This window comes from Saccopteryx bilineata, chromosome 2 (assembly GCF_036850765.1).
Source record: "Saccopteryx bilineata isolate mSacBil1 chromosome 2, mSacBil1_pri_phased_curated, whole genome shotgun sequence".
Lineage (NCBI taxonomy): Eukaryota > Metazoa > Chordata > Mammalia > Chiroptera > Emballonuridae > Saccopteryx > Saccopteryx bilineata.
The window spans coordinates 382,825,550-382,840,257 of NC_089491.1; the positions used below are offsets into that span (position 1 = coordinate 382,825,550).

General features: G+C 45.2%; 1 protein-coding gene across 2 annotated transcripts; it reads right to left on the reverse strand.

The window, feature by feature from the left end:
- Positions 1–2,497: 2,497 nt before the first annotated feature.
- SMIM36 (small integral membrane protein 36) lies at positions 2,498–14,008 on the reverse strand. Of its 2 annotated transcripts, XM_066255510.1 has the most exons (3): positions 13,466–14,008; positions 5,282–5,525; positions 2,498–3,753 (listed from the first exon to the last, which is right to left on the reverse strand). In XM_066255510.1, exon 1 carries the CDS (start codon positions 13,916–13,918, stop codon positions 13,637–13,639), a length of 282 nt encoding a protein of 93 aa, XP_066111607.1. In that variant the 5' UTR covers positions 13,919–14,008; the 3' UTR covers positions 2,498–3,753; positions 5,282–5,525; positions 13,466–13,636. The 2 variants fall into 2 exon arrangements, with proteins under 2 accessions (XP_066111607.1, XP_066111606.1); XM_066255509.1 differs by lacking the exon at positions 5,282–5,525.
- Between the last annotated feature and the right edge of the window lie 700 nt (positions 14,009–14,708).

Sequence of the window (14,708 nt, forward strand, 5' to 3'; positions counted from 1 at the left end):
GGAACACATCCCCCTGGCTTCCAGAGAGGCGTCCTGACTCCGGTCTGTTGGTGTGGAGTCTGGGAACACATCCCCCTGGCTTCCAGAGAGAGGCGTCCTGACTCCGGTCTGTTGGTGTGGAGACTGCGTTAGGAAACGCTCTCCCAAAGGCTGTTTTCCTTTCTTTTAAATTCTTGTGCAAGTCATAAATATTTATTGTAGAAAAATTGGAAACTACACCTAAATATAAAGTTGAAAAATTTTACAATTACCCAGGGTTCAATACTGTTAAACATTTAAGTGTATGTATATAATATTTTTGTACTATCAAGGAATCATGTTGTATATGCTACTGAAAAATTTGTTTTCTGTTACTTAATGTTATATCATCAATGTATATGACCATGTTAATGAATACAGTGAGTGCACACTGTTCTGTTGTAAAGATGCACCATTGTTTTATTAACCCATTCCTGTTTTGGAACATGTAGCTTGTTAACATTTTGCTCTTGATTCATCTTTGTACGTATTCATTATATACATTAAACATTTTTTTTTATTTAAAATTTTTTTTTAATTCAGTGAGAGGAGGGGAGGCAGAGAGACACCCATGTTCGCTCTAGCTGGGATCCACCTGGCACACCCACTAGGGGGCGATGCTCTGCCCATCTGGGGTGTTGCTCTGCTGCTCAGCAGCCTAGCTCTTCTTAGCGCCCAAGGCAGAGGTCATGGAGCCATCCTCAGTGCCTGGGCCAACTCACTCCAATTGAGCCATGGCTGCAGGAGGGGAAAAGAGAGAGAGAGAGAGAGAGAGAGAGAAGTGAGAGAGGGAGGTGTGAAGAAGCAGATGGGTGTTTCTCCTGTGTGCCCTATCTGGGAATCAAACCCAGGACTTCCACATGCTGGGCCGATGCTCTACTGAGCCAACCAGCCAGGACCTGTACATACTCATTATATACTTATTAATTTTTTCCATAGAAGAAATTTTTGAGAGTGGAACTGCTGGGTCAAATATTTTCAAGTTTTAAAGGCTTTTTGACATATGTACGTGGTCAGATTGCCCTGTAAATAACTTGTATGAATGTATATGCTCAGCAGTAGCATGCGAGCACTCATCTTCCATTATCGTCACTGTCATCACTACCATCACCATCACAGCTAATGTTTATTGAGCTATTAGTATGTGCCTGGCAAAGTTCTAAGCATTTTATTCATAACAACCCATTTAATTTTCACAACTCCTCTGTGGTCGACACAGTGACTATTTAAAATGTATGGTGGGAAAACCGATTATTTATGACTCTATTTAAAAAAACAAAAGTATCTAAGAAAAAGTAAAAAAAAAATTGTTATTTGTCCTATTTTAAAATCCCACTCTATTAAATAGGCACTGTTAAGATATATGAAAAGATGCTCATCTTCGTTAGTTATTAGAGAAATGCAAATCAAAACTGCAATGAGATACCACCTCACACCTGTTAGATTAGCTATTATTAACAAGACAGGTAATAACAAATGCTGGAGAGGCTGTGGAGAAAAAGGAACCCTCATACACTATTGGTGGGAATGTAAAGTAGTACAACCATTATGGAAGAAAGTATGGTGGTTCCTCAAAAAACTGAAAATAGAATTACCTTATGACCCAGCAATCCCTCTACTAGGTATATACCCCCAAAACTCAGAAACATTGATACGTAAAGACACATGCAGCCCCATGTTCATTGTAGCATTGTTCACAGTGGCCAGGACATGGAAACAACCAAAAAGCCCATCAATAGGTGACTGGATAAAGAAGATGTGGCACATATACACTATGGAATACTACTCAGCCATAAGAAATGATGACATCGGATCATTTACAGCAAAATGGTGGGATCTTGATAACGTTATATGAAGTGAAATAAGTAAATCAGAAAAAACCGGGAACTGCATTATTCCATACATAGGTGGGACTTAAAAGTGAAACTAAGAGACATTGATAAGAGTGTGGTGGTTATGGGGGGAGGGGGGAGAGGAAGAGGGAAAGGGGGAGGGGGAGGGGCACAAAGAAAACTAGATAGAAGGTGACAGAGGACAATCTGACTTTGGGTGATGGGTATGCAACATAAGTGAACGACAAGATAACCTGGAGTTGTTATCTTTGAATATATATATTCTGATTTATTGATGTCGCCCCATTAAAAATGAAATTATTAAAAAAAAGACAAAAAAATAAGCACTGTTAAAAGTTTGAATGTATTTTTCTAGATATTTTCTGTGCATATTAAAATATGTATATCACCTCATTAAATTTAAGTGCTAAACAAAATTGAAAACCCTTTTTGTTGTATCAGTGTAAAATATGTAAGTATATAAATGTACTTAAAAAACACAGAAGAGATCATAGTTCATATAACATCAGACTCCTTTGCAATCAGCATTTTTCTTCTTCTTTTTTTTTTTTAAAGATTTTATTTATTCATTTTAGAGAAGAGAGAGAGGGAGAAGGGGGGAGGAACAGGAAGCATCAAGTCCCACATGCACCTTGACCAGGCAAGCCAGAGTTGTGAACCAGCACCCTCAGCATTTCAGGTCAACATTTTATTTTACTGCGCTACCACAGGTCAGACAGCATTTTTCTTCCAACAACACATCGCGGCCATCTCTCCATAGGAGGTCATGCAGATCTGCCTTCTTCCCTTTATAGTTGAGTGACACTCCATTGTATGAACGCGCCATATTGCCTCGTGTGTCTCTTTCTCGCCCCTCCCCGCCCCCAACAGGCTGCAAGCTTTGTAAATCTAGAGCGCACTCGAAGGCACTTAGCAAGGTCTGAGCTCATAGCAAGTGAACAATAGATCGGAAAAGTTCTCTTCTGTGGGGTGTATATTTTCTCTGAAATTCCAGGTATGTTAAATGCAATTGTGAATCTGAGCAATGCCACCCTCAGCAAGTTAAAAATCTCTAGGCTTCAGTTCATGCCTCTACTAACTGCCAGGAGTTGGTGTGTACGTGTTTGGGAGTCCTAGCACCTTTGAAGTGTACCGATGAGTTGTATAATCCATAGCATCTCGAGTGGAGTGAGAAAGCACTAGGAAGGTGGTTGGAAGGCCTGGGTTCTGGAAGGGCCGTGCCAGCTGGGACCCTGAGCGGGGCGCTGTTGCTTTCGGCTTCTCTTTGCTGTAGCCACGGGGAGGGGGGGAAGTTGGGACTGGTAGGGCAATAGGGCCCGGTCTAGCTTTGAGATCTGATGAATTTACAAGTCAGAGCACAACCCACTTCTGCGAGCCATGTGGTAAGAACAGGCATGACAGCTCATGTTCCCTGAAGAATCATTTTAACTCTTGGCGTGAACACTTGACATTTTTGAAGATGGAAAAATACAGAAAGGAGCGCATATGACAGAGTCTCAGAGGAAGCGGGAGAAGGGAGCCAACCCTGCCTTATGGTCTCCCAGAAGCAGAGCAAGAGGAAACCAGTTCATGCTACTCGTTCTCTCTTCCTTTAAGCACCTTCCAAACAGTGTTGCAATCATGATTTGGAATGCTGTGTTAGGAGGGTGTAGGGATACACCAGGTGGGGTCATATGTAAATTCACTTACTTTATTTAGAAAGTAAAATAAAAAGGTACCAACTTAATACATACAGCATGCTGATTAATGTGTAATATATACATAAAATTGGCATAAAGTGCAACAACATAGAGTAGTGGAGATCTCTGGGCAGTGGTGGTGTGGGTGCTTCCTATTTTCTTCTCCGTACTTTGGTCAAAGTTGCCTCGATGAATAGGCATTCCTTTTAAAATCAGAAAAAGATATATAAATATTAATTTGAAAAAGAAACATGCAATTACACTAAATGCTATTGGAAATCACTTGGGGTAGTTAAATTCATCGTTTGTTTTCAAATTTACCTTAATAAACACGGATCAGTTTTATTTATTTATTTTTTTTATTTTATTTTTTTCTGAAGCTGGAAACGGGGAGAGACAATCAGACAGACTCCCGCATGCGCCCAACCGGGATCCACCCGGCACACCCACCAGGGGTGACGCTCTGCCCACCAGGGGGCGATGCTCTGCCCCTCCGGGGCGTCGCTCTGCCGCGACCAGAGCCACTCTAGCGCCTGGGGCAGAGGCCAAGGAGCCATCCCCAGCGCCCGGGCCATCTTTGCTCCAATGGAGCCTTGGCTGCGGGAGGGGAAGAGAAAGACAGAGAGGAAGGAGGGGGGGAGGGTGGAGAAGCAAATGGGCGCCTCTCCCATGTGCCCTGGCTGGGAATCGAACCCGGGGCCCATGCACGCCAGGCCGACGCTCTACCGCTGAGCCAACCAGCCAGGGCCACATGTATCAGTTTTAGAAGGAAAAACAATCCAAAATTTGCCAACGACAAAAGTAGAAGTTGTTGAGTGGGCCTCTCAGCTGACTTGACTGGCCTGTGACTGTTTGCCCTTCTCCTCTTACTCCTATCCCTGCCTGGAGCTTAGACGTAAGGTCTAGAGCTGCAGCAGCCATCTTGTAATGAGGAGACACCCTCAAGGAAAGAATCCACTGGGGACGTTTGGGAGTCATGGGCCAGGCTGAACCATCTTCCTCCCAACTTTGGGCTGCAGGAGAGAGAACAAAGCCCCCGTCAAATGTTAGCTGTTGTATTTCTTGTCTTTTGTCAGTCACAGCCAAGCACATGTTCCACCTAATACACCCACTTAAAAACAAACAGGCAGCTTTTTAATTCCTAAATCACTTGCAACCATCTCAAAACAAGGTTTTAGGGGGAACTGAAATTCACTTAGGATGGAAATAAAAGGCACTGTTCTACTAAAAATTCAGGATGGCCTCCAAAGCGCCAAGGAATCGAATCTGTTTCATATTGTCGACATTCCATTTACCGTGGCAAGTTCATTATTTTTACATTTGGGGACAATACGTGTGTTAGTACATCCTAGTGACTAAGAAATCAATGCATCACCATATGCCAAAGCTGAGAGCATTTGTCACGGTTTATGCTCCTTCCAAAGAGTGCAAAACAGACCTTGACTTGAGGAAGCACCCACGTGGGGCGCGTTAACTTGAAATGTCAGATGGAAAACATGTTAGAAAGTGGGGTGTGTGCGTGCCTCTTGGGGAAGAGACAGACTCAACCCTCTGCTGAGCTTCCCTCTGCAGCAACCTGATCAACAACAGCACAACCACAGCCGTGGGCAGTTTTTCCGAACAAACCCTCCTGTCACTCCTTGCCTCACGCTAAAGGGCCAACAGGGAAGAGATAAGAAAGGTCAGAAATAGGGAAGGGTGCAAGGTCAGACATTGCAGAGCCAGACGGACCTTGGAGGGTTGTTAATTAACTGCAAGGCTGTTTTTTTTTTTGTGGAGGAGCAAGAGAAGCCTGATGCCTCCTGGGAAGGTGGCGATGGGCTCCAGTCAGCCCCGGAGCAGTAGCCTCCAGGCATGTGTGGATAAGGACTGCACAGGAGAACTGGGCACGGAGTCCGGGGGCTCAGGGGCATCGGCAGGACCAGGTCAAGGAGAGAGACTTGCAGAAATTGTCCTGGAGGATCAGTAGAGGTGTCTCCATAGAGCAAAAGGAAAGAGGAGAAGAAGAAGTTAGGGTGATCTGCGTGGTGCTGGGGCCAGAATGGGTACAAGAGGCGGAAGGACTCATTCAGTCGACCTGATCTCTCAGTGCTCCCCTTGGTGTCCTGCAGAGGCAGCTGAGTGACGTCCACTGGCCGGTCTCAGCTGCTTCATTCGGTACAATGACTCGGCTGCATTTTCCCAGTCCCACGCTTTGGGAAGTCGAGCAGCCCAGCCTCCTCCCTGCTGCGCCTGGGACGGTTTGTATCCACAGGAGCCTCATCTCTATTCTCCAACTGAAGTAAAAGTCTTCCTTTCCTCAACAGAGTCGCCACCCAAGGATGGAGATTTTCTTATTGTGTTCAGTCCTTTACTGGGTACTGGGGTGGGGTTGGAACAGATATACAAGACTCTCGCTCATTGGTGGGGGTATGGAAGATCCAGCCAGAAAAAGAATCAAATGAAATGAGGAGGATTTATAAACTAACTTACCTTGGAATAAAAAAAAACCCCACAAATAAAAAAACCAGCCAAACAAAAACACTGATCAAGGAATTCTGGCCAAGCATCCTTTGCAGTGCAAAGACCTAGTCCAAACTGGAAAATTATTGTGTTTCATTTTATAAATAAATATCTCTTAGATCCTTGATGGGGTTCTCATCCTCACTCATCCAGAGCCACACCTGGGGTTAGGTGAGGGGAGATGGGAGGTAGATTATTACTGCTACACAATCCGAAGGCAATATGGTATGGTAGAGTGTGCAGGGCGGTGGTCTCCCAGGTGAGGTGCAGGAAGACTCACAGAATGTACGTATAACTTATAAATATGGGCATATGTTTATATATAATGCATAACTATCCATGAATCTATACTTATATAAATTATATGCATATACTTATATAAATACATGTATTGTTTAAAGACATATAAATGTATACTTATTTAAATATATATGTACACTTCTTTAAATACACACACACATACACACATACCCACAGCTGAATACTAAAATTTTCTTTACTGAAAGGAATACATGCTCAGAGGTGTTTGGAAACCACCAGTTCAAAGATTAGGCTTTAGAGTCTTAGCTGCCAAAAATATATAAAATTTGGAAAAAGAGAGTACCTCTTTGGGTTGTAGTGAAGATTCAAAAAATATTATGCAATGTGCTTAGATGTTCCTGCTACTTGGCAAGTGTTGGGCAGATAAAATATATTATGCTCACTTTGTTAAAGATGGCGCTGCCCACGTGGAAGCCCATTGCCCAGGTGATTGCTTGGGACGGGAGTGATTATGATAATATGTGTCGGGGGAGGGCTTTCGCGCCAAAAGGTTTTAGAAGGAAGAGAGATCACGTTCCGGGAGAAGAGTGATTATGTTCTAGGAGGAGCCCATGCTGTAGGAGAGCAGAGAAAGGCCACGTGGAGGAGAGGAGAGAAGCAGCCAAGATGGCGGAGTGTTGAAGGAGAAGCCAGTTTGTGCAGAGAGAAGGAGATGGGAACAGAGGTGAATAAGGCTGGTGAGCTAGAAACCTTTGATTCTAGGAAACTCGGATAAGTCAGTAGCTTTGTGAGCACTGAATGTGAGTGGGTTTTGGAGCCCAGTGTGTGTTTTTTGCTTGCCCGCCGAGTGCAAGCTAGGATTAAAGACTATGGCCCACCAGTTCTTGGCTCCGTTGTTTCTTTACCGTCTGTCCGAATCAAATGCGAACCTGCATGGGCCAGGCAGCTGTGATGGTGACCGCGGCTACTGGCTTTACAGCAAGCTTTCAGAGGACAGAACTCACATGTGTTGCATGCATAATGGATCCCCCAGGCCTGGACCAACGTCTGTACAAAGTAGATGCTTTACCAATATCTGTTGACTGGATGGACGGGGGTCAGTAGGCATATGCAATGGCGTCCGCATTCACGTAGCTCCACCTGGCCCTGCGCTGCACAAGCACCAAGGGTGAGGTCCACCGAAGTGGAAGTGGCGTCGTGGTTGATTCACGCCCAACATAAAAATACCTAAGTCACTCATAAACTTAGGTAATTTTATTTATTTATTTATTTTTATTGATTGGTTTTAGAGAGACAGAGAGAGGAAGTGGGAGAGAGAAAGAGAATGAGAGAGAGAGAGAGAGAGAGGCATTCATTTGTTGCTCCACTTAGTGCTATGTTCATTGGTTGCTTCCCTATGTGCCCTGACCACAACCTTGTCATTTCAGAAGGACGCTCTAACCAACTGAGCTAACTGGCCAGGGCAGGTAACTTATTTTTAGTAACAAGTGATTCGCAGCACACCTTACAAATGCTGGCGATTCACCAATGTGCTATCCATGAGGCCTGGGTATGATGGTCGGTACGCCTCCGCGGGAATGAGCCCACCGTATTACCACACTGAGTAACACCTCGCCAGCTAATCTGATTGGATCCCGCCACGGGCGTGTTCATACAAATCACTATGCAAACACCGCTTCTTTAGAAAACCCCAAAGAGGGAAACGGAGGAAAAAATTAATGAAAAGTTTAAAAGCAGAAGAGGTTAAGTTAAACAAAGGGAGCCTTTCTTGATGGTGAGGGTTGTTAAATTCAGTCTTGCTGCCGTTCAAGAAGCCACGGGTTTCCTCGTCTGGAGCTGGTTTGGTCTCCCTGAGCATGGGTAGACTGAGTGTTACAGGCAAGCTCTTCTCCAAAATTCTATCACAATGATAGCTTTTCTCAACTCCCCTTGTGACAAGAGACTTCTCACTGATAAGTTTCCAAGGTAAGAACGTCCTTATCAATTCTGACAAACAGTCCAGATTCCGAATTCCACCGCCACATCCTGTCCACCGAGCCTCCTGGGCAATCTGAAGCCCCCCTCGGAGCGGCGGTCATGGCCTCTCTTGGTCCTACTGTCCTTCCAAACCAAGCCCTTCTCTTTCTGAGATCTTCGGAGCTTTGCAGGTGTGTCAATTTGAGATTGCAGCTGAGCTGTCACCCTGCCACACAGAACCAGCAGATCCCAGCATATGGCCAGGGTTTAATTTGATAACAGTGGAGTACACAGAAGCCTTGAACAACAACAACAAAATTAATATGGGCAGATTACTTCCTACTATCTCGGGAAGACAGGAAAGAGCTGAGATCCTCCTTAATCCTGGTGTCCCACAGACCTTATCTGGAACACTCAGAGCCCCAGAAGGGCAAAGTCCAAATGAGCTGTGACAAGAGAGGTAGATAATAAATGTTCTCTTACTTTGTACTTTTCAACCACTGCTGTTCCCGGGGAAGATAAGGTAGTGAGAAGAAGGCTGTGCTCGCTACTCTTGGGCGACATGCCTGGGCTAGGTCTGCACTCTAGTCCTTGGGGGATTCTGCCTCATAGAGGGGTCCTGTTCTTCGGTGCTCCCCTGCAGTGAAGACAGGGAGAGGACAAGTCCCGAACGCGGGGCTTTCAGCGCCCGGCATGCTGGGTCGCTCTGTGACTGCTCGGATTCTGGGCCGCTACAGAGCTAAAGGGCCAACTCCGGGCTCAGTCAGAATCTCTGGGTCCCACTTGTCAGATTCTCTTACTCTAAATGTTCTGTGCGAGACGACCTGAAATGCCCTTGGTTCTAAAACAGGAATAATAGTTCCTCCCCTACACACTTTCAGGCAGATTAAATGGTGCGCCCAGCACTTAGTGGCTTTTGAAGTATCTATGGGCTATCTGGAGGGACTTGGATTTTTTTAGGGCTAGTTCTGAGTCTTTTTTTTTTTTTTTGCTTCAACCCCATAGGTTTGCCGTTGGGCCTCATAACATCTTTTCTTTGTGACTTATCCCTTGTGCTACTTTGTAGCACTGACAGTTTCTCACTCCTGTTCCTCCCGATTATCTTTTACATGTGACCAAGGAAAACAAGCGATTGTCCTGAAGACAGGAACTCTTCTTCCTCCTTTAGAAACATGATTGGTTCCTCTGCTTGGGCGGGATCTGTTTCCTAGGCAACTCCACTAAACTTGCCCTTCTAGCTTCTGCCCAAGGCCCCCTGTTAGCATGATGTCACTCTAAAAGAATGTGTCACTGCCCCTAAAGGGCCTTGAAATGGTAAGCTTCCCGAACCAATGTGCTAGACATTCCCCCTCACACCAGGTTAGCTTGCTGGGATTGTCCTAAGAAAGTGCAACAAAGCGAGAGGCCTCAACAACGAGAACGTGCTGTCTCCGAGAGCTGGCAGCTGGGGGTCCCAGAGGGAGGTGTGCGCAGGCGCCAGGCGAGGATTCGTCCCAGGGTCTCTCCCACCTGCTGGCAGGTCCTTGGCAAGGGGTCACCTAAGTCCAGTCTCCACATGGCAATCTTTTTGTGTCTGGGTTAAGATTTCTCCTTTTTATAAGGACAGTAGTCACAAAGACCCCCCCCCCCCCCATATGGATTCTGGTGGTGGTGGGCACACAGTTCAACCTAGAACAGGCACTTTCTCCTCTTTCCAAATTTCTAGTACACTTCTCCTCAGCGCTCCCATCAATGAGCCAAACCTGCAGAGCAATCTCTGGCCTCCGAGTGCTGGCCCCACCCCTACCCCACTTATTTTCACTGTATCTGCTCAAAGAATAATAGTGGCTTTTATTTTGTTGAAATCCTACCACATGCAAGATACTTGATGCATCTCATTCTAAACCTCACCAACCTTAACGTCATACTCATTTTTAAGGTGAAGAAGAAGACTTGAGTGGCCCATCCAAGCCTCCCCAGCAGGTAGTCACAGGAGACCTGAGCCCAGCACTTCCGGTGCGGACCCCTGTCCCAGTGCACCCGGCCCCGGCGTCTTGCAGAACGACAGAAGACAATAATATTCTGGCCGGATTACACTCACTTCTTTCTCTTCCGTTGGAACGCATGGTCATTTTTATTGGGAGGAGAAAAATCAGAAAGACCGATTATTCCACAGACCTCATGGAGCAGCTGCCCAGATAAGCAATTTTAGCATGGCAGAGAGACAGGGCAGAGGAAACACGGGGTCGCTCCTATTCCTGAACAGCTGCAGACAAAACCAAGAGCAGAAGGCAACACATCTTGAACTGACTTCCAATCTCGCCTCCCACAGGGACCAGCTGTGTGGTCTTGCACAAACTCCAGTGCTTCCCGGAGCCTTTATTTCCTTATCTTCAACTTGCTTTAACCATGTCTCTCTCATAGGCCAGGGGGAGGGTTCAATGAGATAGGAATAAAAAGTCTTCTGCGTGGAGTGGACTCCTGATAAAGCTCTGTCCTCTCCCTGTCTCCCCTCGCCTTGGAAGTGTCCCTCCTACAGCTAGCATCCCAATTAGGCCACACACTGCCTTTGTTCTAATAAAAATTGTGCCGGATAGGAGACTAGTGAATAAAAAGTTGGCGAAACAGGGTATCCTAAAACCCTTAAGGGAGCAGAAAATAAGGCAGTGTTTGAATGTTTCAAGTACCTTCTTGGTTCTAGCTGGCAATCCATTCTGCTAAGTTTCAGGACACTGGTTTGAAGGTCACAGTGACATTACTCATCATTCCTTTGGGAAGTAAAGCTTTATTTCAAAAATAAGAAATGAATGACAAAGTTTTAAAAGACTGGCAGGTAAGAGATAGGGCTCTAAAAAAGACCACTAAAAAGGCAAAAAGGAAAAAGGAAGTAACAGGATCTAAGTCCCAGGTCTGAAGCCAAACACTCCTGGGAAAATCACTCTTCCTTCTGGGCTGGCTTCCTCACCGGTGAAATCCTTAAAGGCACTGCTGGTTCTTTCAGATTCTGTGTAAGTGGGCACGCTATTCAGATGAGCTTGTTTTAAATGCTGAGAAGCTGGTTCCTGCTTGAAGAACACAAATCACACTTTTCTAAGTGTGATTAGAAAAGTTGGACACATTTTATTTCAACATTCATCCAGGAGTCTTTTTAGTTTCCTTCTTCCCTTTTCATTCTCTCCCTGGACTTGATGTCTGTTCCCTTTATCTGTGGTTGTTGTAATAATTAGGTTTTTTTTGTTGTTGTTCTTCTTCTTATCCTTTGCTTCTTTTGCTTGAAATTTCTTTTTCTACCCTCCATGTCTGTTAATCAATTGGCCCCAATATGAAATATATTTGACAATATTTCTAGTTTTTTAAATGTTGAATGGATGTTACTTCATTTCTTAACTTTAAAATTAGATGAGTTAAACATTTCACATTTCTCTCAAAAAGCTAAGTTAATTAGTGTCATCATTACTTTTTGTAGTCCACTGTTTTTGCTTTTCTTTCCCCTCCAGTGAAATATGTGTTCCCATGATGGGGAAAGAAATAAAAAGGTTGGTCCAGGGGAAGTTCTCACTTGGGAAAGGGCAGGATCTCAGAAGCTGCCTGTGAATTGACCGCATTTTTTCCATTCATCTTATGTGTTCACTATTAAATTGGAGATGGCTTTTTGCCCATAAAAAAACTCCTCTGTTTCTTTATATCATTTTCAAATGATATATTTAAGAGAAAATATAATTTTCTGATAATATATGAACAAAGTTAAAAATAAATACCATCAATCTGAAAACAAAATAACTGGGATTATCCTTCTTTTTGTTCTGGCTACTTAACAACCCAAAGGCACAACAATACCCATTGCTGGAGGCAACAGGGCTTCAGTTGCCTGCAGGATAAACTGAAACGATTTCCTCATTTTTTTCCTCCTTACTTTGGAAGCCACCAGACTTTTCAAAATCAGCGACCTCTATAATTTCTGCTTCCAACCCTTGTTTATGTAGTTTCTTCTAAAATGCCATCTCCTGTCCTACATACACTCCATGCCCCTAACACATTTTTGTCTTTCTAGAAAATAGCTGCTTATCTTTCAAGGCAAACCATCTTATCTTTGATGCCTGCGTCTGGGATGAAATTGACTATTCCACATTATTCCAACATTTCTTGAGCCCCTCTTGCATGCTGGGCACTCAGGTTTCTATGGACTGTGGCCCTCTTCGTAGATTTCTAGCAGAACGTCTGCAATGCGTTCCTGTCTTCATGGTCCTGGGTCGTGCCTGACCCCTCTCTTCCTATTCGGCAGCAGCAGCGGAGGGCAGGGCTGTGGCACACGCGTTTCTTTGTATTTCCACACGAGGCCTCCTTGGGAGAAAGGCTCAGTACACCAGCAAGTGAACGTGTAGGTTGCTCCGAGCTCGGGGAAGAGAGGTTTCATAGAAACATATACACAATGGAGATAATCATTTGAAATTGTAGAAATAGAGGAGTGAGCAAGGGAACAAATGGATTATTAGTAGCAACAAAAGGCAGCGAGAAGGGTGGGCGGGCTGGGCTGCAGAACCGCAACACTGCGCAATGACTCCTGGGAACTCTGCGTTGGACCAGGTCCGGTTTGAGGACTGGAACCCAAACTTCTTGATGAGAATGAAGGAGAATAATATAACAATCATCCTAACAGCTAACCTCTGTGTCTAGCGCTGTCTCAGTGCATTCGGTGAATTAACTTGCCCCAATACCCAAAGAGCCGACAGGGCTTACCAGCTAGCCCTGAGCTGCAAAGCAGTAGCCCTGGTCACGAAATGAGTATTTTGGCCTGTCACACAGCCAGCGAGGGGAAGAGGCAGGTTTGAATCAGGCTCCAAGCTTTGTCCACTAACCGCAATGCTCTATAATTGCTGTGTTTCCATACTGACTCACAGGGGGAGTCGTACTGTGAGGACCCAGCATGTATAGAAATAATAACAATCTAAGGTCTGCAAAGGTTCAGTGATTAACTTGAAAAGAAAGGATTTGCTAAGTATAGGATACATTGGAGCTAGTCTCACTCCTCATCTCTCTCTCTCTCTCTCTCTCTCTCACACACACACACACACACACACTACTGCACTCTCTTCTTTAAACCCCTACTCAAATGCCAGTCTTTCCTAGAAGTTGCATCATTGGGAAGGTACCAGTAACCAGCTTCCTTATGCAATAGCATCCGGGAAACTTGACCACGTACCACTTTCGGTTTCTTACCTTAAACACCTGCTTTATCCATAGCGGGGCCAAGGGAGCAAGAAGTAGGAGGGGGCTCCCACTCAGGTTGGCCAAGCCCGACTGCGTGCTGAGAGGATGGTGGCTTCTTGGAGAATGTTTTTTTTTCCCGGAATGTCTTGTGTTTTTTTCCACTGCGTCCCTCCACCAACCTCACACCACCGTGCTTTTCTTCCCGAGGGGAACAGAGTTTCCAAAATGGAGACCGGGTCCCCTGGCCCAGGGCGCCCGCGGCACGCTCTGCTGCATCACCACCAAGCGGAGGGAGGGCTGAGCGTCCAGGGTGGCCTCAGGCGCACACTCCTTACTGGGGTCCTTGCCTCGACAGTCATACAGCACGCAGGAGACGAGGAAAACCAGGAGCAAGATGACGTAGCTTGCAACCAGGATGATGAGGTTCAAGGTGACAGGGTCGATCTCCAAGTAAAACTCCATGATGTCTCTGTCACGGTTGGGAAGTGGGTGTAGAGAACAGCAACCGGGCCGTGCGGGGACTGCAGGGAGCAAACCCTGATGCGTCCCAACAGCTACATTGGCTCTGGAGTAAAAATACTTTAATCCCCAGGGCTCTGGGAGACCTCACAGATTAAAGCTGCTCAGTTTAATAACTTAAGCTCTTGCAGTTAATACTATGGCCACCAAAACACAGAAGCTGTTTTCTAAGAGAAAAAAGATGACCCAAGTGTTACCAAAGCATGATGTTCGGACCATTTCTCCTCCCAGCCGACAGTCTGGTGAGCCAAAGTAAGTGCTGTTAACCAGTGCGCCATCGAGAAATTGGATTGCCCTGAAAAAATTGTGAAGCGTGGTCAGCTTTTAGATAAGGGTGGTTTAAATGCCTGACTGTCCATATGTGGAGTGCCTGGATAATCAGGTCCATGGGCTTCGGGAACAGGTGAGTTTCTTTGATAGGAGGAGCACACCTCAGGCCTGACATTTCCCCCTTTCCTTCCTTCATTCTTATTTTTTAAAATTCATTCATTCAAAAGTACTTTTTGAGCCCCTTCTAGGTTCCAGGCCTTGCGCAAAGCAATAATAAGAGAAACATTTAGTCTAAGAATGAAGACGGATATTAAACCAATAATGGCACGGTCACTGTTGATGAACAGGAGGCGTACATTTATAAGGGACAGGAGAAGGGACTAGGAGAGCGTAGCCACAGAGAGCAGCATTTATGAAAAATATGGGAAGAGAGGAGCCTGGGAAATCAGAGTTGCGACAAGGG